General features: G+C 39.7%; 1 protein-coding gene across 2 annotated transcripts; it reads right to left on the reverse strand.

Annotated features, from left to right (window-relative positions):
- Positions 1-1,881: 1,881 nt before the first annotated feature.
- LOC103068270 (testis-expressed protein 47-like) lies at positions 1,882-27,299 on the reverse strand. 2 transcript variants are annotated; one of them, XM_088134746.1, is made up of 8 exons: positions 27,144-27,299; positions 24,858-24,860; positions 19,281-19,353; positions 18,618-18,724; positions 10,202-10,263; positions 9,066-9,270; positions 7,355-7,502; positions 1,882-2,171 (listed from the first exon to the last, which is right to left on the reverse strand). In XM_088134746.1, the coding sequence occupies exons 1-8, from the start codon at positions 27,297-27,299 to the stop codon at positions 2,083-2,085; spliced, it is 843 nt and encodes a 280-aa protein (XP_087990872.1). In that variant the 3' UTR covers positions 1,882-2,082. The 2 variants fall into 2 exon arrangements, 1 of the variants encoding a protein (XP_087990872.1); XR_015795044.1 differs by lacking the exons at positions 7,355-7,502; positions 9,066-9,270; positions 10,202-10,263; ... (2 more) ...; positions 24,858-24,860; positions 27,144-27,299 and adding an exon at positions 3,808-3,869 and having other exon boundaries at positions 2,057-2,171.
- Positions 27,300-27,463: the final 164 nt, after the last annotated feature.

Genomic DNA, 27,463 nt, shown 5'->3' on the forward strand with positions numbered 1-27,463 from the left:
ATAGTTGAGGTATACCTATGATGAAAATTACAGGCCTCTCTCATCTTTTTAAGTGGGAGAACTTGCACAAATGGTGGCTGACTAAATACTTTTTTGCCCCACTGTATCTGTTCATAGATAAGTCCCCACCCACTCCCGTACACAGATGCAGGAACTAGGGAAGTGTAAATCCTTTGAAAGAAGTGTTTCAAAACACATTTTTAACAATGTTACTTCTTTGAAAGCTGTGCTTCGGAAAACATCTTTTTTTCAAAATCTTAAAGCAGCCCTGTCTCTCTCATAAACTGCCCAAGCTGCTTTGAAAGTTTCTCCCATCTTTTTTTCTTTTTTTGAGGGGTGGGGGGGTGGAGAACAACTAGAGGAATAAAAACTGTTAAAATGTCAAGTTACCAACAGCAGTAACCAACAATAACGCTTTAAGTGATATGTGTGAAATTCATTGTCCCCTCCAACCTCCTAAAATGTTTTCAATTCTCCCAGTGATTTTGTAAACATTGCAGTAAGAGGTGGTCATTCTCAGTATTGTGGATTGCTACTATACAGCAAACATTCTAAACTTAGTATTATTACACTCTTCTAAGGCCATGATAAGAGATTCATAATGTTCAGCTTTTGGAGGCCAGAGCAATATCTCTGTGACTGCAGCTGCCATATGAGTTTGGACAGTGACCAATTCAAAAATGCCTTTTGAGTTCTACTGCCCCTCAACTTACACTCCTCCCTGTTTACATTTTAATTCAAATTCTTGACTCTCACTTGCTGTGTGCTACATTTGCTCGTTTGCTGTAGAATGAGATGGAGGAAACCCAGACTACAAGACTTGGCCTTGACCTAGGCTATTCTAACAGATTTCACCAGAGTCTCATGAGCTGACAGAAATATTGGCCTTGGATCCAAGTTATTAGAAGTTGGGGCGAAAAAATTTAGAACATGTTCTGCTTATAGAGAAGTCCTATTCCTTCTTCCTCACTGAACATGGTAAGCGGCCCAGGACTCATCTGCTCCTGCCAGATCCCATCATGGACAGCTGTTCCAGTTCCACAGGAATTGCTCTGGGTGTTTGCATTCCATCCCAAGTGCCAGTGTCCTGACCATCTTAGATAGACCTAAGATCAAGGCCCAACACACACAATTCATTAGTGCAAGAGGCCTCGGTGGTTCAATATGGATAGAAGTGACTCTGACAGGTTGCTGTGTGTTTCCATCTGTTCTGGATCTGAAGGTCAGCTGGAACAAGCTGTCTGAATATCTGGAACTGGAAGGGTTCCAGCACTATTTCTTTATGGAGGTGTGAGCTGTTACTTTGCCTTCTAAACGTTCAGCATTTCCTGGCTCCTTCCATTTAAAGGAGTAAATACTGGTTGGTATTTTGTATTGCAGAAGGCTGATTCATACATTAACAGGGACCAGAGGAAGAAATATGATCCATCTTTCACTGCTTTTAATACAAGATGGGAAGTGGAATTTTCAGGTTACTACCAAAGTAAGATTTCTGAAATTGAGAAAGTGGTGGAGCTTATAGTTCTTCGTGACGATGATTCATCCTGGATAAATCTGCATATTTGATTGTCCCCAAACACAAACCTGAAGGTAAATAGGAACAAGTCTGCTATTTTTCCTTGTTTCTGTTCCAGAAGATGTCACTATCCTAAAATTGCCAGTAGTAGCATTAATATGATAGAAATTTTGAAGCTAGGAAAATAAATGAGGTGCTACTAGGGTAAAGCTGTATTGATTTTAATAGTTCTGTGTAGCATGCTAATTGGGGAAAGATGGCTTCCTTTCCTGTGTATACTCTAGATTTCAAAATGATAGTGACAAAAATTAATTAGGACGGAAATGATACTCCCTACCTTCTACAAAACAATGTCAGAGCCAAAATATATGCAGGGTTACATTTATTTGAACTGGGAGTATCGAAGATACTAATTCTGAAAGAACACATCTTTTTTTAAAACAAAACAAAACAAAATTAATTATCTAAAAAAATTACAAACAAGTAATCCATGTTGATTATCATTCTTCTCTATCAGAATTTTAAGGATGCTATCTGACATTTCTATCAATACTATGTTCCAGATGTTACAAAGACATTTCTTTCTTGTAGGACCCCTTCACAGCAGCCCAATCGAGATGGAGTTTTAACCGATCTGACAAAGAAAACATGTTCTCTGTTTTTGAGACAAAAGAGACAGGGTTAGAAGAGCAATCATGAACAGCACATAGGGATTAGAAGGCGTTCTAGTATGCAAGCTTGTTGCTAATGGGAATAAAGTCCCGGCTTTGCCTGTGTGGCATATATTCTTCAAGGATAGCTACTTAGGGAATTTTGTGGCTTAACATCAGGTATATACAAGCTTTCAAGCACCAGAGATATGTAACACTTTGCTTGCTGGCATATGTGAACGCAGCCAAACTTTATGTTAAGACACACAGAGGGATGATATACAGATTGTTCGTTCATCATGGAAGAACATATATACTTAGGTGATATTCACACATTAAAATGTGAACGGTATAAGATAACTGGGGGGAGGGTGTATGCTTGAGAATGCCCAAGTGCAACTGCCTTTATGACTCGGTGCTGGCCAGATAATATGAGAGCTGATGTCCAGTCAATCATCTTGTGGTCCCAAGGTTGGGGATTGCTACCCAAATGCCTGATGGAGAATGATTGTTACAGGTAAGCCCATCTTCCTCTCACTACTGCTGAATTCTTTATAACGTGGCACACATTCATTCCTTGACCTATGACACTTCCACCCCCTGTCATTTACCACTTCAGCACTTACCCAACTGATCTGACAAAATCAATTGTCTTGGGGAGCCAAGACTCTCTTTATTCTCTGAGGTAGTGGAAGTAACCACATTTTTCTTTGAATCACTAAAGTTCTGCAGACGTTCAGGATGATTCATTCCCACATTGCCAGGAAATGTTGCCCCATGCTGGCTCCAGGGCTCTACCCAGCCATTAACTACACCCCCAGCATCACCACCTCTCACACAACATAGTTTAGCATTGTATTCCTGGAGCTTGTCTCATTCTGTATCCTTATTCGGAATTAAACTTTCCTTCTTCCCCAATCCAGCTACCAACAGCAGCATGTAAATAAGGTTACAACTATTGAGAAAAGTTGCTGGCTGCAAATTATTGACCAGATATTTCTTTCATAGCTGACAGGGGCTTTAAAATGCAACAGGATGGTGGGATTGCAGCCAAGAAGCTCTGGAAAATTTCAGTACTTTTGTTAACATTTTTTACAACCAATCTTGTCTAGAGTTAAGCTGTTAGTCTACTTTTATTAATATTCTGTGTAGTGAAATCTCCCTGAAGTCAGCTTGCACAAACCAGTGCTCAATACGGTATAATTAATGTTGTGTAGCATTCAAACCTGGTACTTCTACAGATAGCCCTCATTTAGTGACCACAATTGGGACTGGCAACTTGGTCTTTAAGTGAAGCAGACACTAAGTGAAACCACAACTGTGCTTACAATCTTACTTCAGCTTTCCTTTGCTTTACAGACTTGCTAAGATCATAATTGCAAGGATTGGTCGCAAAGTTACTTTTTCATCATTATTGTAATTGTGAATGGTTGCTAAATGAGGCAGTCACTAAACAAGGACTACTCGTACTGCAACAGCCAGTGATGTTAATGTGGCAGGCACATAAAGGCAATTCTGGTGCCTAGCAGGTGATGTTAGTCTAACTAGCAGTAAATGTTCTGTGCCTCTACTCATGCATTGGAAAGTATCATGCATGTATCACTATCTACGGGGGGGGGGGGGGGAATCATTATACTGTACCTTCCTGCAGGCTATGAAGAACTTAAACAGATGTTGGATTATCACTTCGAAAGACAAATCCTTTGACCAAAACAAGGACTACATTAATTTCAGAACTGACTTACTGTGAACAAAGCCTTGCTAATGACTCTGCTCCAATGGTATGCTGAAGCCAAAAGTTTGGTTAACAAGCACACACACATCACAATCTTATCTCTGCAGTGGGCTAAATTTTAATCAAAGTTTTGAGTCTCATTGTGCTATGCAAATCCCAAACGATCATCATTCTGGACCACTGCAAGCCCCAGATGTGGACTGCCTCACATTTGAATGAGGTAAGCTTCCAACCTTGCTTAAAATGAATTCTGCAAAGGCTAAGATGGAGGATATGTGCACATTCATTAAACATTTTGTTTGTTTCGTGTGTCATGCAGACACAGCAAAGTGGGGGGAAGACTCAATCTTACCACTTTTCTCTGCAGTGACACATGGACAAAATCGCCACTCTGATTTGTGTTATGCTTCCTTAACGCAGGGAAGGACCAAGGCTTAGAATGAAAGGATTCAGTGCCTTGCAGCTTGATGACACAGTTTCATACACAATGCCATTTCTGGGTTATCCCCCACCTCAAGAATTCTCTATTGTAGCAGCACCCTAATTTGTGGGAAATAGTTACTGCTATTGTCAAGAAAGTAGTCACTGAAAGTACTCCCTCTGTGTATCCTCTGCCTACCTCTGCCACAATACATGATAGATCAGGGGTTTCTAAACTTTTTGCCATCACACCTTCCTTTAGTGTAATTTTAATGCATACATCTCTCCTAAAAACGAAACACCGCAATGAACACAAATAAACAATGACAACAATACAATGAAACTTTGGGAAAGGTGGATTTATTGTAACAATGTACAACCAAAAAGTTCTTCACACCTCCCCTTGACTGACTGCACCTCCCCAACAGAGGTACATCTCACAGTTTGGGAAACCCTGTGATAGATGGACCCATATTTAAATCTCCAGATGGCTGTTGGCAAAAAATAGTGAAGCAGCAAAATCTTTTGACATAGCCAACTTGAAGTCCCTTAAGTGGCTCCATTTTCCCCTCTGAAGGAAACATTTATTATCTTTCTATTTTCTTTCTGTCTCTGTCCTATGGAGAGCAATCTTAACCTTTCAATGCTCTATCAGGTCTCCAATTGTACATAACTCAAGAGAACTACAAATCAGAGCTAGGTCTTTTTAAAATAAATGCTATGGGGAGAGAATCAGATTGGGATTACAGCACTATAACAGGGAAAATTTATTTCTTTCCCTGAACCATAACCCCAAGATACTATTGGGAGCAATGCAGAGAAACCTGAAAAATATGCTTATGGGGAAACAAGTTTTCTAACACTGGCAAATAACATCACTTCTTTACAAGGCTCCTACATCTCATTTAGTCCTAAAGAGTAACCGGTTCCAGTAACTCCTCCTGAACTTACTTTGTGTGTGTGTGTATGTGTGTGCGTTTTAAGGTAACATAAGTAAACTTTACTGAAACAAATAATCCTCTTCCATAACCTGCCTGAGAAAGAAGGCTGACAGAGGCCACCCAAGCTTTTGGGTGCCACCTGCTTTTATGAACAAAAAGTGAAGGTTCTGTTCACGTAACAGCCAAAAGCTTCTTCTGTTAGATTGCATGGCTGGACAATTGATGGATCTTGGATACTGCTCCTTCTATTATCCCTGTTACCTTTGATCAAACTATTTCTAAATCCTGTTTGGTCTTTTTTCCCCTTTGTCAATATGTACTCAAGAGATGCGCTTACTGTATCTTTTTGCAACTGCAAGCCTAATCCTAAATTGGGGGTGGGAACCCCCAGATGTGGGATGCAACACCTTTGACTGTTGGTCCAAGACTCACAATTGTGGGAATTAGCTCGGGAGGAGAGAATCTAAAGAGCCACTAGGAGATCTAGTCACTATCACCAAGCACACATCTGTTTATGCTATTTTTATTTGTATAATAGGAGGAAAGATGAGTACTTGCCAAAGAATGGAAGGGAGATTATACACAGGAGGAGTTCCATGTCTGTGGAGCCATTTCTCCATCTCCAAACAGATAGAGGAAACCCACAACGTGTACACTACAATGATTCCAACAGGGAAAACCAAGGGGCAGGGTGCAAAACATATAAACAAGGCTGACATCTGGGTTACTCTTATTACTTGGCATATCTCTGTCACTCCTTTTAGATGTTAAATCAGGTCTCCCACATAGAATAGAGTACCTAGGGCCAACGCCTTTCCCTCCCTGGCATTTGCAGATCTTTGATTATGCATCTGAAGGTTCAGTATCCACAAGAGTGAACCAGGATTCATGGCAATATTCCTGTAGCAACAGAGCTTTGCAAAACTGGCCATAGTTTTACAAAACTGGCCATAGTGACAATTCACTTTAAATCTTCACTTTGATGCTCCCTCCAATTTTCAAAATTGTGATTTATAATTCCTAGGAATAAATTTATGTCAGTCTACAGAACCCTACCTAGATGAATATGTAGGTAGTGTCAGAGACCAACTGGTTTCCAGAATTCATTTTTCGTATTTCTTTTCTTATTTTTACATGACTTTGCTTATCATTGATTTTGCTAATATAGTGGTCTTGTCCTGAAAGCTTTGTAGACTTTAAGGTTGTGTTCTATCTCCCCAGAAAGAAAAGAAGCTGGAAGATAATTAGAATGGCCTATAAACTGACAGGTACCATATACAAGAGCCATGTTATTTATCAGCCTTAAAGCTTGGAGAAACTAGTGTGACAAGACTCTTTTGTCTCAGCACTCTGTCTTGTTATTTCAAAGGTATGCGATTTAAAATATTTATGGTTGTAATAATCTTATGCAAGGGCCACTGAGCACACTAAACACAATAACATCCTTAGGAGTCTATCATACATGCCATAAATTCCTTTGAATAAAATTTTTCCAGCTGTGTGTCTATCAAATTTGTGCAGTTATAAAAACAGTAGAACATAGGACCTCATAGATTAGTTCAAGTTTTTGACAGGGTGTGTTCACACTAATCTTCAAGCTATAGCAGATGCTTATTTGCAGTAAAGACTGTTTTTATTACACTGCCTGTAACGCAGCAGTCAGCTACTATTACATTAGAGGGAGTTGTTACTACTAGGCACTCTTTTTTTTTTTTTTTTTGGTCCCCAGGCTGTCATTGCTGCTTACCCAAGTGGTTTTGGTGAAGCTTTTGATGCTCTTTCATTCTGCTTAATAAGAGTAACTCCCAGTAGTATAGATTGATTTCAGGATACAGTATCTTACTGCTGATGCTTAATCTGGCCACCAAATTAGGCTGATTACAACTTTATGCAATGACCACCTTAAGCCATATGGTTTTCCAAATGATCAGCTATAAATCCCACCAGCACCAGCCAGCATAGCCAGTGATGGGCTGGAATATGTTGTTCTATAATACTACAAGCCTCTGTTTCCTCAACCCTGTCTTAAAGTCACACACTGCAAAATTGCCATAGGTCTGCCTCCTACCTTCAGGTTCAGTTTACCACATACCTGAGTCCATCTGGATGTCCAGAGGAAACTCAAATAGATGCAGGAACTGAGCCGGACTCAGTAACTCTTGACATTCCAGGAGGAAGCCAATGGTGTCTTGGGAAACAATGAATTCTGGGACTTCTTCCAAGAAGTGATCTGGCAAGTTCTTAGGGCTCTGAAGGTGAGAGAAGCAGCAGCTAGTCAGGTAATATTCCACAGCCCAGCATGGGTAAATAAACACAGTGCCACTGGAGCAATGTTTTGTGGCATACCAACCGTTTTGGAAAAACAGTTATTTGCTAATTTATGCAATGGAAAAGCAAGAAAAGCACCTGCCTCACCTCTTCTTTCTCTGAAAAGATGAGACTAGGCAGGAATAAGAGCATCAAATGATCAAACTGTTGCAGAGGTTGTGGGTGCTGTGATGGCGCCCAACTGTCAGGGGACAGAGGGATTGCCTGCACCAAATCTGAGTGCTTCCTCCCTATATAAATCATCAGGATAGTGAATAACAGTGGCTGTAGAGAGCAGTGCTGGCATGTCAGAGACCTTTTACCAAGAACAGAAAAGATGGGGAGAAGGATTTTTTTAATTAAAAAAACTTCCGCCATACTTTAGTTGAAAATCTCCATCAAAAATAAATAATAGCTATCATCCACTCATGGAATTGGGAGGGAAGGGAAGTAAAGTGCCAATTTTGAGAGACATCATTGCAGTAAAGGTAAAAACCTGCCCATCACTAACATTTTCAATGCCAGGGGTGAGGGGTGGGGACATCTCACCCTCCCATGTGCAAGTCTTCCTTCAGCTGATCACAAAGGTCAGTTGCAAGAGTGAGTCCTTGTGCTCCGCTCCCACTGTCACATCCACAACAAAAAGTGTTACAGCAGGTTCCCTAATCTGCTGCCCTTCAATAAATTGAAATTGCAACTCCCCAAGTTCCCAGATGATGCAATCACAGGCTGGGAATTCTTAGGATGGTTGTCCCAGGGCATCTGGGAGGCACTAGGCTGAGGCAGGCAAGGGCATTTCACAGGCATCTGTGGACAACAAAAGAAGGTCCTGAGAATTCACAAGCCAGAGATCTGCCTCCAGTGCCATCTCCTGCTTAATGCTCCCCAGGGAAGAGAAAGTTACTCCCTGACAAAAAGGTGAGGGGAATGTAGGGGTATAACATAAGAGAACCCCTTCACACCTTTTGAGTTGTCCCAAACATGAGGGACCACCTTTCTGCACTCCACACCTTCCCAGCCATGTCTTAGCTGCTGGAGACTGTTGGAGGAGGAGATGCTAGAAATACAGATGCTGCCATGGCTGCAGACTCTGGGTCTCCCTTCCCACCTCCATAAAGTTAAGCCCCCATCCTCTTCCCACACCTTGCATTATGCCAGATATTTGCATGACTATATTGCATGCAGCTGAGGGTGGGTGTGGGACCTCTGCATGAAATAGCCTTCCCCTTCCTGGAACTCTCCTGCTGGGTGCAACCCCCATCCCCCCAATGAGCAGCCCCAATAACTCAGCTGGAAGCTGTGTTTCACTGCATCTAGACAGGGAGACTGCTTAGTGCATAAGTCTTTAGAATTGGGTCTTCTCTCACAGTGGGTCTCACAGGGTGAATTGCCTGCCATAGTTAAGTTACCAGCACCTTTTGAGTCCTAGGATAGTAGTCGTAGGCATGGAAGAGGCTTAAGGAGTGTTCAAGAAACAGCTGGAAGAGAAACTATACCTTGGGATAATTCAGCAGATATTTGCCCAGTCTTAAGAGTGCAGTGAGGCATTCACAGATGGTAGCCTCCACTGGCTCCTCATGAGGAGTCTCGTAGTTCAGATATCTCTCAGGTAGATTCAACACTTTATAGTTCCACTGTTGGAAAAGTCGAGCAGGGAGATTGTGCGACATTACCAGGATCTTGACATCCAGGACTAGCACTCTGAAATAGAGCCCCCCCGCCCCAAAAAAGGTGAATCAGGACCAATGTCGCTTTAAATAGCAGTGAGAGGGGATGAGCACTGAGTATTATTCCTCATGCTTGAAGAAGATAAAGTAGCCAATCTTGTCCTTTGGAGCAGAAGGAAATTAAGTCGAGTGAGCCTCACTTCAGACAGAAACATGCAGTGGAATCCAAAGCTTTACACAGAAAGAATACTAATAATAAGAGGGACAATTCCAAGCTGCCTTAGATCTAGAAATTAAGACATTTCTTAAGCCTCAAGAGGGAAAATTTGCAAAAGGCAAAATGTATTCTCAGAGTAACAAAAACCTCAGAAACAAGCAGGGTTTTCCTGTAAGAATCCGGCACCCTGGAACTGTGTTGGCAGGTTGACAAATGCACGGATGTCATTTAACCAAATATTCCTCACTGTCACCAGATGTCACCCATGATAACAGGAAATAATGGTTCCATTTGGTGACAGAAAAGCTCCATTAAGGCATGACAGCTCATTCACACAAATAGTGATCACGGTGCTGCAGGAATCAATATATGTCAGTGGCCCATCTTTCAGGGCCAGGCCTCTGGCTGCAAAAGGCATTTTAAGTCTGGCCAAAATTACTATTTATATCTTTATCTCACTTTTCTGTCAGATAACTTACATAGATGGTCCTCTACTTTATACATTTGTGAGATAACTAGCTGGACCAAGCTTGTGCCACAAGTGAGCGAGAACTTGCTGGAAGCCAAAAGAAGGTCCTTTAAGGATTGTTGACCAAAAATATTCAGCACTGAAAGGCTCAGTTCTGTGCCCCATAAGTACAAAATGCAGTTTTAGGGTCTCAAAACAAAACTTTTCATTAGAATTGTGAGGTGGAGGAAAAAAAGCCCTTGGCCCTGAGGGAATACATTATTGCTGCTAATGGCTTACCTCTTCTGCTGCTCCATGTCTCTTAAATCCCGCAGGACAGAGTAGAGCACATCACTGGATGACTAAAAGAAAAAATCATGCTAAAAATCAAATTAGTAGTAACTCATACCACAGAAGAAGGGTGTCCATATTGCTCCAGTCAGCCTGTTACTGTTTGTTGCACAGGGGAGGGGCTGTCGAGCCATTAGGACATCTGCCCACTTTTTCCCCTGGACATCCTGATAAGGTGGCCTGCACTAAGTAGTCTGCTGGCTTCCTGTTACCACAGTTTATGGCAGGAAACCATAAATAGTATAGATTCTCCTAGCCAACCAATAATAATATGGAAGTCAAGAGCCCCTTTTTCTCCTCATGTCCTCCATCCGGCAGACACAGCCTTAAAATAAAATATCGTCCAGCTTTTTTAGCAGCTGGGGAAGGAGTGTTTGTTTTTTTATATAAATTTTATTGAAGCTTTTTACATGAGTAAAAGATAAACACGAAAACATATCTAAAGGAAAGTTAAGGGGAAAAAAGTGTGAGAGACAATACAGATAAAAAAAGAAAAAGATAAAGAAGTAACTTCCGATCTTCTTTACAGCAGTTACAAACAAGCTTATTATCCCTCCTGCCTCTCTAAGATTACATTACATAGTTCCTCTCTATTCCATATTCAACTCTTTTTAATCAGCAAAACCAGAAATCACCATTTCATTTTTTTCCCCATTTTCAGCAAAAAGTCCATAAAAGGGTTGCGGTCTTTTACAAAAGTACTTATTGTGTTATCCCTGATCAAATAGATCAATTTTGCCATTTCTGCAAATTCTGCCATCTTCACAATCCATTCCTCCATTGTGAGTATTTCAGTATTTCTCCAGTGTTGTGCCTGTAATAGCCTTGCTTATCTTTGGGGGTGGGGTGGGGGGGTTGGACCATTTTCACAACAGTAGTCAATCAGAGTTTTGTTTATTGTGGCCTTTTAAATTGTCTGCTTTTTTCCCCTCATCCGTCAGATTTATGTTATTTATTTGCTGGTTCCAGCAATCAGCTTCAATCCAACCTCTTCAAATCTACAATCACTGTGGTCTATAGTTCACATGACACGTCATACTTTTCTATGGTGAAATTTGGAACATGCAGCATTGATTCTCTATTAATAGAGGTGAATATGTGTAGCTCAGGGTTGAACTGTGGAGTCCTTGGGGTTCTCTGAGCTTGGTTCTTTTCTTGCAAACGTTTCATAGCCAGGTAATGAAATGTTTGCAAGAAAAGAACCGCGTGATTCTATATTATCACTAGCATATGTTCCTGAAAATAAAGGTTTGTTGGAAAAGTATTATGCTTGAAAAACCAGTCTTTCTGATGCTGGAAAAAGTAATTTCATATACATGGAGACCTAAGTTTTGTTTTGTTTTTTGCAGTTTTTCACTGTAATCTTTGTCACAGATGCCAAGAAAGTGAAATGGTTAGTGCATCCTCCTTTCCCCCCACATGTCCTCCTTTCCAATTGTCTGTGTCCTCCTTTTCCTGTTCAACTATCTGGTAACCCTACTAAAGGGTGATTTTCCTCCCTTTTTGAGCATCCATCAAGAAAAAAGAAACTATCTGACTTCTAATTGTGACTTTTTTGCATCTTTTACTTCTATCATTAGGATGTAGTATACAGATACATGGCCAGTGTAACACAGGCACAAAGATAACATTAAAGCTGTTGACCTCAGTTGGGATGAATCCCCCAATTAAAAAGCTTCACTCTCACACAACCACAGTATATACATTCTAAGAACACAGTTCATATTTAAGCAGTCCAACTTTCCCCGCTTCCTTGGCAAACATGGTCACTGTAATTGCCTTTGCGTAAAGTCCATGAAGCAGTTCTCTCAACTCTGTCTCCCTCGGCTTCTCCCCCGCTTGACTCTCCATAGCAATGATTCCCTCCTCAGGCAAACCCACTGGGCAACCTCTTTAGAGGGGAAACTTCCAACTTCTCTTTCTCTGTTGCCAGCCAATCAGAATGCTTTGTGCACGCACGCACACACCCAAGCCACCCACTTGCTTTGTAGTTTCAGGAGGTAGGATCTCAGAATCAGGCTGCACCTTCTCCCATTTATCTCTTGTGCATGATGGTCTTTCTGCCAGAAGAGGGTGCTGCTCCCTCTTCTTCCTTGCCACACCACAAAACTGAGGGCTTCTACAGTACTTGCTTCAGAATTAGCTCCCTGCTCACAAAGCTAGCTCATTTTATTTCCATTCTATCCCCGACCTACACAACCTGACCCATTTAGGGCCGGTTAAACTATGACCCAGGAGTTAGCAGTTCTTGCAGGAAGGACAATCCAGGCCTTAGTTCTTATTTCCCCTACATCCTGCAATTGAACTTTTCAACCATCCCTGGCTTGTTCTGCTCCCCTGCAACAATTGGCTTGTATCTATAATGGCAGGTGAGCAAAAAGTAGATTCTCTTCTTCGCTAGATTATATTATTATTTTCACATAGCAAAAAATCACATAGCTTTTCCTTCCCTAACCCCAGCCCTGCGTCCAATGTTCTGTAATTTTCTATTTATCATTATGGCTTATACTGCTTGAGAGAGATTTAGGGTAAAAACTCATGTCTGTGATCAGTCCCTTAATTCAAAAATAAAGATGCATTCAGACACCAATGAGATAAGTCTTTCAAATAAATCAGTGTAAGAAAAGAATGTTTATCAAAATCAACAATATTGTCTATCATATGCCAAACTTTTCCTGTTCCCGTGGAGCCCAACAGTATTACAAACCTTCAAAATGGATGAGATGTTAAAGGGTCTGAACTAAGTCTGCCATTGTAAAGAAATCATAGTGGTAACATCAGTTTCTGTTCAGGTTTTCAAGTCTGAACCAGTGCTATAAGGCAAGTGGCTAAGAAGGCCTAGAGTCTTGGTATGGAAATGCAGTTCAAACAACTTTTAAGAAGGCAATTCAATAAAATATCTTTAGCTATATGTGTTACAGAAGTTAGATTGTCCACAAACATTTTTGAGGTCAGAAGAGAGGATATTCAGCAAAATTTCCAAAATCCAAGAGTTTCCAAATGGGAAAAGAAAAAGAAAAAAAAGGGCAAGAAAGAACCATGGAGAAATAATGCAACTCATTGTCATAGAGAGGATGTATGTTTAAACATCTATTACAGAGACATTTTTTTCTCCAATTCATTTGTCATAAGGGTATCTATTTGTTTTGAACACGTTATCTTTCTTTTAGGTTAAGAAAAGTAATCAATAGGGAATCCTCAACAAAATGTTCTCGAAATGTTCTCTTGCTACCCTGCAAAGTCGGAAAATGCTTCTTATATACAGAGTAAAGCTGAGGCATGAATCGAATGCAGCTTTTGCTGAATTCAGTGTCTATTTGCTAATGAACTTTAGACAGTTGGGTATATTTTCATTTAAACAATTGATATTTACAGTGTTTTAAGCAGCTAGTCTATTTCAGACAGTTGTTCCATCAATGGTTACCCAGAACTGGGGATTCAATTGCTTCATAGGCATTTACATGTGTAAAAGACTATATTTCAAGTCTGGTTAAAACATCCAGTATTCAGCTGCATCAGTTATCAACATAGCTGATATCAATTATATCTTTGCAGAATTGATAGACATTACTAAACAGCTCGGTTTGTAAAACTGCCGGTCTGACATAGCCTACGTACATTTCTCACTAGCTCCCAGTTACTATACAGCTAGTGTTACGATGGCAGTTAGGGTCGGAATTTCCATCACTAAGCAATGCAGTCATAAAGCACGATGTCATGTGACCATGTTGCTTGGCGACGGCAATCCCAACAGTCCTGGTTGCTGTCGTAACCCCAGGACCATGCGGGTCATTAAATGGGAAGCTGGCACGGAATGTCGGAAATTGCGAACATGTGACCACGGCTTGCTGCAATGTTATAATTGTGGGCCCAGCACTGAGCACCCAGATTGCAATCATGTGACTGCAAGGATGCTGTGACGGCTGGAACTCTGAGGATCGGTCATAAGTCCCCCTTATTCAGCACCATCGTAACTTTGAACAGTTGCTGAATGAGTGGTCGTAACCCAAGGACTACCTGTAATGTAAAAGCACTATATAATGTAAAAGCACACTCTCTTCATTGCAGGTATTAAAAAGAGATTGCCAGGGTTATTTGCCCTTTTATTTGCCACATGTGTATTAGGTTGAGCAAGAAAGCAGGCAATGTTTCAACAATAAAATTTACTTTACTAAGATGAAGAGTATTTGGGGAGCAAGTTGTCACTAATCAAATGCATTTTTAAAAAGTCTAATTTATAATCCATCTAGTAATGTGACTTCCCAAATATTTGAAAATACTATGGACGGGTGAGAGCATATGTAAATCGTAAGCTGTGATGCTCATCAGGGAGAAAAGCTTTGAAAACAAAAAGCAACTGTACAAATAAAAGGCTTTAGCCCAATCCATTCCAAGCCAAAATCAAAAGAAAATTAGAATCTCATGAGAGTAGCTGGAGACTTTAAAGCCCAATCAGCACCAGGGGTCAGAAAGTTCATCTGATCCCCTCCAGAACTCTTCTTTAAATTACAGCAAATACACAAGGTAATGAAATAGCAGCGTTTCCCACTACCAGAACATGGAGAGACACAAAAGAACATGAGAAGTAGAGACAAACATTTAGTACTCTAAAACAAAACACAGCAGACTTTTGTAATACCATCTGACATTTAGGAAAGGCAATAGGATCAGTCTGGAATCGATATCAAAGCAAAGCAGGCTCTTTTTGAAAAATTACAATTTTGTATGGGAAAAAAATCTCTTTCCAGCCTCTGTCAGTTAAAGGAACTATCTCCATCATAAAGAAAGGAATGTAAGCTACTGTATTATCCTTCCTTTCACACTTGAGAAACCTCTAAATGCCAAGAAGAGGTGGTTTTTTTCTTCTTATTCTCTACCTGCTTAAAAGTGTGCATTCTGTACTTCAAAAATAGACATAATCAATGTTTGAAAAAATGTTGCCTTTTTGCCCTCTGAATCATTATCAATCTTCACTTATTTCAGGGCTAAATGCAGCTCCCAGGGGAATACATTCCATAGCACTGCAGCAACTGAGAGACCTCCCTCTGCAGACCAAAAAGCTGGGCCTCTGACAATGAACTCCTTCAGGTTTAATGAGCAAACAGGTTCATAATGGAAGAAGCAGCCCCTTAGATTAAGCTCTTTAAGGTTTAAGGATGATAACAATAATACTTGACTTGTAACTCTGGGGCATACAGTTCATCTGATCCCTGTATCTTGCACACATTAGTTGGGTAGTCATTGCATTTTACACCAGCTGCAACTTCTAGAACTTTTTCCAAGGGTAGCTCTGGAAGCATATGTAGCCATAAGCAAGATGGGATGTAACCAAAGCTTAGATAACTGTCAGCAAACCCACTGGCTCAAGGACAATCATTCTATCCAGAATTGTGGAAAAAGGGTGGCCCTTTCTTAAACAGGCTGAACCCTATTTCCCAAATCCAGTTGCCTACTGTATTTACCAAGAGAACCTCCATTTTGCCTGGATTTAATTTCAGCTTGTTTTCCTTCATCCAGCCCATTAGTGAACTTCAGCAACATTCAAGATTACTGTACTGATTGCACTCTTCTAATTAAACAGTAAAGAATAAGTCGCTCATTACACCCCACTTCAAAGCTCTGAATGATTTCCCCTGTGCTTTCAGATAAATGCATGTTGAACAGCATGGGAAACAAGAACCATGTAGAGCACCCCAGATCAACGGTTTAGGTACTATATAGTGACCGCCCAGCACCATCTCAGTCCACCAGGAAGGACTAGAGAACTGCAGACTGCTGCCCTGAAAGCTACCAGACATTCTGGAATTATGGATGGAGGAGTTAGAAGCTGCAAAGAGGGCCAGAAGAGCTAGCACTGTAATGATATGTGGAAAAGACCTTGGGAGACTGGGCCAAGAGATGCTGCCTAGGGAATGGTCAGATAAGAGACCGCATGGCCTGCAGCTGGATAGTGAGTGGAGCAAGAGGCTCAGAAGAGTCCCTCCCTAGTTTCTCAGGCTGTAAAGGAGATGGCGGGAGAATTGTACTTTCAGACTTGCTAGATTCTGTTAATGTCGCTTTTCAATAAAATAGAAGTAGCTCATCTGGTCGTGTTTCCTGTCTGGTCTACCTAGTCAGGCTGACACACTACCACATCTAGGTTCTGGGATAGGTCTCCATTAAGGTCTCCAAAGCAGTTTTCTAGTCCCCTATCCTAGCTGAAAGCAACTGGGTCCAGATAAATAGTATCAATTCAGATGCCTGTGGAATTACAGTCATCCACCTTTCCTAGAAATTGAATGAGACTAACATATACAGTTAGATTTCCTGAGTCAATCAAGGACTTATCACTACCTTCTATAGACTGGAGAGAGGCATGAATGCATCCCACCATAAGGACCACTGATCACTTCCTATTTGCAATTTAGAAATTTGCAATTTAGGAAGTGCAAGGTACAAGTAGGTAATAATCCTTACCTCTCCACTCATCTTGTCTACAAATTGAAAATAATCCAAAATAATAGACAAATAATTAATGATGTTACATCCCTATCATTTGCCCCACACTGAATTACAAGTCAAGCTTAATCTAATCAAGTGTCTCTGCAAAGAATGGTGTGATTGCTTATAGTGAGCCACCCACTGTTCCAGATTCTCACCCCCTCCAACATCTTGGTGAAGGAGATGCTTCACAGTATAGAAGAATGTTGGCTGTTCTGTGGGGATGCAATGATGTCAGAGAAATAAGCACTCTTTGCTCTGAAGTAGGTCTCCAAATGAGCCTTCAGTTGGGCTCACACTGTGCTTGAACTGATCTGTCCTGACAATTTCTCCATTTTGTTTCACTGATACCCTGTCTGTTTCATTGCTCTCAGCTTCCACCATAAACTGAGGGACTAATTAAGAAGGAAGAAATGCTTGGAAGTTATAGTGTAAATGGATCACTTTAACCAGCCCTCTACTCCTGCAAGGGTTTGTTCTAGCCATCAATCTAAACTTTACCATGGAATGATGCATAGCAATTGATTCTCTCAAAGACATTATTCTTCAAGACCTGCCTAAGGTAGTCCCAGAGAGACAACTCTCCTTGAAATTACTCTTTGGTCATAATCCAGCCTCATGACCACTTTGCTCTTAAACCCCAGGCCCTGAGATCTAGCACAGTCTTCAGCAAATAGCTGAAGTCAAAGTTCTTATCTTGCAAGGAAGCTGTTTTCCCTAGATAGTAAACCAGGCATACAAGTAGGTAGAAAGGGCGAACACTTTCTTTCTCTCACCTAGTTAGACTTAATGGGGTAAACAACAACAGCTTTCCTTGTTTTTGATAAGAAGGTCATTTTTTTCTCCCCCCTCCCCCATCCCCCACATCACAAATTGTCTTCCAGCAACTGGGTGTAGCTTGTTCTGGAATACAAGTTTTCATGTTATAATTAAACAGGAACAATTTCTCCAGGAAAATGAACCATAAGAGCTTTGGCTCCAGGTAGCATGACAAAATTGCTATGATATAGTTGGCTCATTCCAAGGCTGTAAGAGAGAAGAGATGGGAAAAGTGTTTTAAGTGTTGCTATAATTCCAAGTTTACTTCCATTTGTTCAGCAATCTTTTCAGGCACCAGACTCCATTACATGATTTTGCATTATAATGTGGGTGTTCTTGTCCTAAAATCTTGTGAGACTGTAAGGCTCCTGTGTAATGAACATGTGCAGGTAATGAACATGTGTGGGTACATGTCATGTAGCTCCACCCACTTGTGCAGCTCCTGAAAAGATAGTTGTAAGTCAGTTTTCCCCTACCAGTTTAAGCTCTTTAGGAATAAATGGTCAAGGAATATTTGGGGCTTCAGAGACTGATTTGTCAGTCCAAACCAGGAAGTCAAAGTTATGGATGCTAATAGTATTTTTTACAGTAGCAGAATCTTGCAAGTCTGAATGCACCTGACCCCTCCCTACCTTTATGTTCAAGAGAACTAAGGAGGGTCAAGTCTCAGATGCTTTCTCAAATTACATTCCTGCTTTTGACTTAGATTTCTCTTATCTAACCATTGTCTTGATTGTGGCTCTTCTTCCTATTCCTCAGGGTTATTCTCACAGCCCATTACATTTATCCACAGAGAAAAAAATGGATGCAGTTGCTAGTTTCACTTGAAATGTTTTCCATTCACTGCTCTTGCTTAGGTGTTCTCACCACAAGGAAGCTCAGTGACACCATCTTGCTAGCTGGGGCTTCTTGAATAAAGGTGGAGATAAAAGGGAGCATTGAAGATGCTACAAATGGGTGATCAAATTGTTCATGAACTTGAGTGACATTCCCACAAATTTCTCATATTAGAAATATCACATTTTGCTTATTTTACACATGTACACACGAACACAGGTAAGCTTACCTCCAGTATATGTATAATGTAGGTGGGGTAGAGAAGCAAAAGGCCTGTGACCCCCACTCCCTGATAATAGTGGCGTTGCAAATTCAGAAATAGTTGTTCCCAGTATTCTGAGGAGAAATGAGGCAAGCACAAATTGCTTCACCACATAATGGGTCCATTTGGTGATTTTATAACATCATAGATTTTTGTCCACCTTACCCAAACAAAACTCAGTGTTTACTTATAAAAGCAGCATGGGTGTGGGGGAGGGTGCATAAACAGAAGCAGAGCATCAAAAGAGAGCAAGAAACGTCTTAGAACCTGCTGCATTTTTAAAGACAGCTGGTATCTGGACATCAACTGGTTGATTTTAGGCCATATTATCCAACTCTGATCTAGGCCTCAACATTCTGCTGGCAAAACTTGCCCCTTGTACAAATTGTTGGAAGCTTTTTCTGCACTGTATAAACCACAAAGAACTACCTTTCTCCTGTTTATCCATGATTTGGGATGAGTTTTGTTGACAGAAAGACCATTAGTATTTGAAGGGGTCACCAAGCCAGCTGTTGGCTTTCAAAAGCTTAGGATGTATTTATTAAACCAACCCATTCCATCCTAGAACTTTCTGGCAATTGCTTCAAAATGTTCTTCTTGAAGAAAGCAGTAGGAAGAATTGTTCCTTACCGGCCAGATTCCTTTTATCAGCCAGGTCTGGTGAGATCTTGGCCAGAAAGATCAGCCTGTGGAGGAGAGATTTCTAAAGGGCACAGAGAAAAAAGAACCCAGTTTTTAATACTGTTGACAGACAGAATATAAATGTTATTGTTGTGAGCTGCCCAGAGCTGTGTCTTAAGATGGGCGGCCATAGACATCTTTTAAATAAATAAATAAATAAATAAATAAATAAATAAAAATAAAATAAAATAAAATAAAATAAAATAAAATAAAATAAATAAATAAAATAAATAAAATAAATAAATAAAATAAATAAAATAAATAAAATAAATAAAATAAATAAAATAAATAAATGAAGGGAATGCTATCAGCCATGTAGCTTTCTGTGTAGGAGAGAGACAAATCTTACCTATTTTAACACAACATTATGGCATATTGGATATAATGGGGGGGGGGAATCTTATTTTATTAACATCTAGAAGTCTTTTTTATAGGGCTGGCTCAAAGCATTTTGTTGCCTGAAGTAAAGGCCAGGAGGATGTCTCCCATTTCACATACAAAAACTGTCCAGAATCTGACTTCGGCATTCCCATACAACTTTGAACAACAGGCTAGCGTAGAATGAAGGCCAGGTAGGATCGTGTTCAGAAAACATGCTTAACCAGGTCAGTTAAAGATTGTAAGTTCCCTTTATACAGTTGATTCCCCTTTGTTTTTTAAGTTTGGTGTATTGTTCCAACCCAGCTCTGTGGGTTTGTTTATGGTTCAATGTATTGTGCATACCCCGAAAATGGCTCAATACAGCAACTGAGCAAAACGTGTGTGAAGATAGCTTACTGTTTATATTCAGACCTCTTTGCATTGCCTGGCAACTGCCTCACTCTGTCAAATGATAGGGCTAGTCCTTGACAAATTGTATTTTTGAACCTGTGACAAGAATAAATGTGTTCATTTTCCCTATCATGTTTTCTAACTAATAAAAACAGGGAAAAGATCATTTGTTTGGAAAGCAGCCTGCCCTGAATGTTTTTCTGATCACTCATTTAATAAAAGCCTTGCTTTATACTTTGTGATAATTAATACTCGTTTCTCCTCTAAAGGGTATACATTATTCTTGAGCTTCTCTGGAAGAAAAATATGTGTTGTGCTAGAGATCCCTTCTTATTATGTGTCTAACCTTAAAAAGGTATTCTAGATCATTGCTCATGCTACGACTGGCTGAAAGGACATGAAGTATGCAACGCTTTTTCCTTACATTGTCTCCTGCCTTTAAAACAAAGCCTGCCAAGATCAAATCCTTTCTTCCTTGGCACTTGGGGGATGTATGGATACAGGGACTATACTAGCCCTATAAAAAGAGAGTATGAAATTATAAACATTTACCAAGCATGCCATTTTTTAAGAATGTAAAGTATTTGACCAGCACAATCCAATCCTATCCATGTTTACTAAGGAAGATACATTGGGGTACTCTCAAAGAAGGATACATAAGATTCTAGTCTAATCTTGGATTCTAAAAATGTTGGTTTCATTGGTTCAGGGCAAGAATAGACAATAGGAGTATTTGGAATGTTGAAACCATGTAATGGATATGTCCATAAAAAGATTGCCACAATTGAGCATAGCTACCCATTCAAACAAACAAACAATCAAACAAACCAATCCCCATAAGAAAATTTAGATGGTTCTCCAAAAGCTCTTCTTATGTGTTCCAGAATCAATCCCTTGCTTCCTTTTGTCCTTTTTTTTTTCTTAGCAAGTAGCTGCTGTTTCAACCAATTCACTAGACTGTAGCTATCCATCATTTATATTTTATTAAGAATGCCTACCGGGCCCATTTAATATCTAGAGGCATTCATATAAATAAAAATGATGATAGACAGAAGTGCTTTATGTATTGGTTCACTTCAAAGACCTCGTTGCTGGTGGGATGAGAACAACAGTATGTCGGTTTGCAAGGTACTCTGTAGAGCAGAGAACCTAGTTTGCCTAGGATTGTGTAAGCATACTTGGGGTAAAACTAAGCTTTGTTGTACTTGTAGCATGCTGAACAAAATCCATCAGAGTTGACTGGTACTGTCTTTACTATTAACAGAGCATATTCCATGAGGCATGGGTATGACTAAACCTGGTAGCTTGATGAAACTCTATCTTACTGAAAAGCATTATGAGAAATCCTTGATTGACCAAAGCCATAAGCAACATAGATCAGTATCTCTGGGCCTACATGGTGATGACCATGGAAAATGGAAGTTGTGACTTGGAATGGAAGGGAATAGATGGTAAAAAAACAAATTAACAATGAAATGAAAGAAAAACAGATATGTTGTATATTTGGGAAACTAAGAGAAAGAGGAAAGAACATAATGTATGTGAATGAAGATGGTCTGATCCTGAGCAGTGAAACTGATGAATATATGCAAGGAAATGAAGATATAGTTTAATTATGAATGAAAGAGTTCATATGGATGTTGGAAAATATGAATTGGTTTCTAGATTGTTGTGGGGATGTATGGAAGTAGGAGTTCATAGGTTGGTGATAGCTGCATGCTATATTCCAATAAATAGTAACAGTGGAAGGATTAGGAATGAATTTGGAGGAAATTGTGCAACCATCAATATGGATGTGATAAGGACGGTGGGAAATTTACTGTTAGGAGACATGAATAATTATTTATTATGAATATTAAGAAAATTAGTGAAGGATACAAGGATGCTGAGGGGTTCTGCATATAGGATATAACAATATTTGTTAGTGCCAGGAGTGCACCTTTTGAGGGGAAGTGAACATAAAATAAAATAAAGAAATGAAAGAAACTAGAGTGACGGTAGAACAACTGCAAGAAGAGAAAATACAAGTTGTGTGTGGAAAAGTATTAGAAGATAGATTAAACTCCCAATGAAAGGAATAGAAAAGGTAAAAAAGAGAATGTGGAAACTGCTTGGGATACTACTGAAAAAATGTTATAGAGTGCCAGAGATGTGTGTGGAGTTAAACAAATGGGAGGTATGAAAAAGGATACTTGGTGGAATGATGGAGTGAAAAAGGTTGTAGATTAGAAAAATGCATTAAAAATGTTGCAAAAATGAGGCTAAGAGAAAAACATTGTATAAGAGAGAAAAGGATAGTTGCAATTAGCAAGGAACAGTTAAGATTAAAAGAGGCAAAGAAAATGTGGAACAATTTAGATGGAAATAAACAATTGATTTGGAGGTGGGTGAAGAGGGCTAAAAGAGGAGCCACCAGCAAAGTGAATGGAATTAAAAATAAAATTACCTTTATTTGAGATGAAACTGAATTGAAGGAATGTTAGGAAGACTATTTTAGATATTTGTGTGGAAGTGATATGATATGTCAAAGAGTGGAAGAGAAATGAATGGTATAAATGATAATGTCCAAGAAAAAAATGATGAAAAGGAAGTCATAACAGGTGAGAGTACTGAAAAACAGTAAGGCTGCAGGGTAGATGATGCAACTGGAAAAATATTATAATACGGATGTAATTTGCTTTTGAATTAGGTCTGGGATTTGGTTACCATATTTGTGAAAACTAGATCTGTGCCTGTGCCTAATGATTGGAAGAATGCTGTCATCATTTCTCACTGTAAAGGGAAAGTTAGCCAAGAGTGAAATGCAGAAACTATAGCAGGGTTAGTTAAATGTGCCTGGAACGTCTGATCAAAAGGATACAAGAGGAAGTGCAGTGTGGCTTTATCCCAGGCAGGGCGTGTGCAGACCAGAGTTTTGCTCTGCAACAGGTCATTGAGAAATGTGGCAATGTTTATTGAACATTTGTTGATCTAGAGAAAACCTGTGATAAAGAGAATAGATTTGAATTATGGAGTGCTTTGTATGACTAGAGAGCTGAGGAATGGTTGCTGAATGTGATCAAAGTAGTATATGATGGAAGTAAAGCATGCATGAGAGTAATAACCTTGAGTGGGATGCTACCTTGGTTGGTTAATATATTTATTTCCAAGGACCATTATATAAAGAATATGTGTGTTGTGTCTTGGTGAGGAACAAATTTGTGAACGTTTGTAGAACATTTACAAAAGATGAGAACGCAGATGGAAACATGTTACATGGATTTTTGGCTTCTTTGATTTGCATGTGCTCTAACCAGGCTGTGAATTACCATCTTTTTTCTTTTTGCATACCCGTAAATTAATTAATATAACCATATAACAATAGCTGGCATAATTCTGAAGATCAAAATGCTAAAGATTGGAGGAAACCATATATGGTAGACTCTGCCCTCCAACATTTGCCAACTGAAGAAAAGAATGATGCTATTTTAACTTGAGAATCTATTTGGTTATAGTGTTGCCATGAATAAGTGACTTCTATGAATCAGAACTTGACTCATTATTGGGAGCTGAAAACATGTAATAGCAAGATAGAAACCCACAATCCAAACAGACTTCATATTGCATATTTTTGTTTAGCATCATACTGATTTCAAATTGCTATATTTTCCAGAACATTACAGTTACTGAGAAATGTAGTACAGGATTTCCCAACTTTTGGGGCCAGTGGGTATACTGGGCTTTTGGAGTCCATGTTATGGGCATTGCCACAATATGATTGCTAGGATGAATGTAACCAATTACAAAACACTCCTACAACAGAAGACAGACAGAGCACTGGGCTACAGTGACCCATTCCTCAACAGGTAGTTGGATAGACACTGAGGAACGTATCACAGATTCATTGTCACTTCTGGATATTATGTTTAGGATCCAAGATGTAGTTGTATATGTCTGTGGATAAGGCTTACTTTTCTCCTGGATATCTACAGCAATGGGGTGTAAAGGCCTAGCAATAGTTTCTATGTCATTCTTTACCCACAAATAGTAAACTTCTGAATGAACAGCTGCAAGATAATGTATCTCCCTTTTGCCCATGTACAGTAGAAGATGTCACTAAAACTTGGGATCTCCATTTTTTATGTACCCATGGAAAGGAAAAATTGTTGTGCAGAGGGATGGAGAAAGAACTATGTAATGGCCAAGTAGGTGGCAGTTCCCTCTGAACCTAACCTCAACCCCAGCTTTCCAAAGTAGAATGACAGAACTAGTTATACAGGTCCATTTTTCATCAGGGCATAGAGCACTGTATTGTATGACCTTTATACATTATTGGGACATAGAGAAAGGGTACCTCTGAATGATCAGCAAAGGATTCCTCCTTATTCTGTAACTGAAGGTTTCTGTGAGTCAATCTTTAGGTGGGATTGCCCTGAGGCAGTGCCTCAGATTTGACAAAGGGGCAATTGATAGTAAAGATCTTCCTATTGTCTCCCATAAAGAAAACAGAACCTCAGTTAAGAGCTCACATCATAAAAAATCTGACTTCTCAGAAATGGGATGGACATTTCCATCTTTTGCTAGTGGGGCAGGGAAAAAGCAATCCCTTTATCTGGGTGAAGGGAGAAGGAATGATGGCTTCCACAAACCCTTCTGCACCTGCAAATAGGCAGTCCCTTTCTCTTCTAAATGCAGAGCAAGACCAAAGGAGTGGACCTTTCCCTTCTCCTTTCATGCAGTGGAAAGAGGAATGTCTTCACCTCCCTAAGGCACCACTCCCTGACATGGTCCAGTCTGCCAGTATGTGGAGGGAGGGAGCAAATTGGGACCAAAAAACCCATGGCCACATCATGATACATTTGATAACTGCAGGCTTCCAGGCAAGGTAAGGCAAACTGAAGATGGCTCTGTGCAGAACCAATGACTGCAGCAAAGACCAAGGAACTGATGAGTAGACCAGTTCCTTGCAACCTCTCCAGATAAGAAGAGGGTAGGAGATCACCCACATGTGTTCTGGATGGCTACTCCTCATGAGGAAACTGAGGACAGCAGTTTTCCGCAGGTTTGAGTGCCATGAGATGATGGGATTAGCCATCTTACTTGCAACTGGGGTGGAGACTTTTAAAGGACACTAAGTTCACAAACATCACTTTCTAATTACTTTCAGAAATTGCTGTTAACTACTTCTAAGCTATTAGAGACCTTTGGAACAAGAAGTTTGAAAACTCTAGGTGAGTCTGCCTTCAATCCTGAATGAAAGAAAATTTTAATCATAAGCTTAAGAATGTAAGAATCTGAAATAAACAGTAAAAAGCTAAATAAGATTTTGATCTTATAAAGTTATAAATGGACTAAGAATCCAGATTAAACTGGAATATTGGAACTTTTACAATAAGATTTTGGAATTAATTATAAAGGACAAACAGCTTCTCATGGGAAATAGATCCTGTCTTGGTTTTTTAGATAAGCAATTTCATGATTTCAAAAAATGGACACTAGAGTGGACTAAAGATTTTAGGAATAAGAAAGATATACAGGCCTATAAGATTATGCAAAATGTTACGACAATAAAAATAATGAGGGAGACTTTTGAAAAATCAGAAAATAATAGCCACAATATCAACGTCGTCAGTAATGATGTCTGTTTCTATGGATAGACTATGTGCAAAAGATGTTATTGAAGATATGGTGGATGTTGAACAAATTTCATCTGACAAGATAGAGATGGTATCAAAAGTGGATTTACAACTGACAGGGCAAGATAATGACTTAGAAAAGGATGTTTCATTGGATCTACGAAAGAAACTGGCTGAGGTTTTAAAATTTAAAAGGGAAATACAAATGACAAACCAAGAGAGTGACCTGAATCATTTTTTTCCTATTGGATTTACAAAAGAGGTTTGTTAAAGCCTTGAAGAACTCTGTACAATTGAACAAAGAATTGAAGAGAAATCAAATCCTACAATATTTGAATGAACTGAAGCTTAAGACAGAAGTAAAAGGAAGGAATATAAATTTGGTTTATTTGATCAAGGTTAAAACAAGATATTACTTCTGGCTGCCCTTTATGGACTTTCTGCTGACACCAGGACTGAAAAGATGATGTTTTATGCATTTGTTTATAGGTAAGAGATGGGATATGGGATGAAGAGATAACTTTGTAACTTTAGAGAGGGTGAAGAGTTACTAAATTTGTTTATACTTCTTGTGATGAAGGTTGGAAGTCACTTCTTTATATATTTCTTTTCTCTTTATTATATTATTGTTCTTTCTCTTTTTCCTTGCACTTTTTACTTCTTCTCTCTATTCTCTTTCCTTTTTTTTTTTTTTATCTGCGCTCAGTCGTTACCGACTCTGCAGTGACTGCTTGGACGAGTCCTTTTGCAGTTTTCAAGGCAATTGTTTCGGAAGTGGTTTGCCAGAGCCTCCTTCCTAGAGCAGAGCCCAGCTGGCGAGCACAGGAGCCGGGGTTTCCGTTGCTTTCGCGCCCTTTTCGGGCGCACACAGTTTTTCGCGCTTACCGGCAACTGCTCCCGACTCCTTTTTTGCAAGGCGCTGCCAGCATTTTTCCTCCCACCGGAGTGAGAGTACCCATTTATCTACTCACATGAGTTTTCAAACTGTTGGGTTTACAGGAACTGGGGAGGAAACAGGAGCTCACTTTGCTAACGTGAAGGCTGGACTCGAACCGCTGAAGCGTCGACCATTTCTGGCCAGCAGATTTTACTACTATAATTAAAATTCTGTGTGTGTAGGTATGTATCTGTGTGTGTGTATGTATGTGTCTGTCTTCTATCTATCTATCTATCTATCTATCTATCTATCTATCTATCTATCTATCTATCTATGGGGGGGGCTTTTGGCTGATAGATATATATACATAAAATTTGATTTTGATAACTGTATCCAAAGGCATGCAGATTTAACCCTCATCAGTTCTACATTCCCTGCAGATATTATCCTGTTTCCCCCTCCCCAACTCCTCTTTACTGTTAATGCCTTGCAGAAACCCTGCCTCTCCATTCCTTGTCAAAGAATAGCATCCTGCTCTAGAATACTTACGGTATCCTCCGTGCCATGAAGTACTCTATCATGGAGGAGCTGATTGAGAAAGCTGGTCCTCTCCTCTTCATCTGCTGATTCATCCCATTTCTCCCACATTTCGGTGCCTTTCTTGTACTTTCCCACTGCTAAAGTGTCTGTATTAAATCTCAACATTGTGACCTGCCTTCTACAAAACCAAATACTGAAAGACAGAGCCTGTGGCACAATAAATGTAGTAGATGAGCCACCGTGGCTAAGGTTACCCGCTGCATTAATTGTTAAGCAGGGTTGTAGGCATACAAAGCAATTTGTTGTCAAAGTATGGTTTTAGTGCCTTA

Source organism: Python bivittatus, unplaced genomic scaffold (assembly GCF_059951505.1).
Source record: "Python bivittatus isolate LINGU-HERP-01145 unplaced genomic scaffold, Pbiv_v1 ctg000080_np1212, whole genome shotgun sequence".
NCBI lineage: Eukaryota > Metazoa > Chordata > Lepidosauria > Squamata > Pythonidae > Python > Python bivittatus.

Coding starts and splice junctions, on each gene's coding strand:
- LOC103068270 (XM_088134746.1), bottom strand. CDS start 27,299: ATGTTGAGATTTAATACAGACACTTTAGCAGTGGGAAAGTACAAGAAA. Junction 18,725..19,280: donor TGATAAAAGGAATCTGGCCG/GTAAGGAACAAT, acceptor ATTTCTCCTCAG/AATACTGGGAACAACTATTT. Junction 9,271..10,201: donor GACATGGAGCAGCAGAAGAG/GTAAGCCATTAG, acceptor GCTCTATTTCAG/AGTGCTAGTCCTGGATGTCA.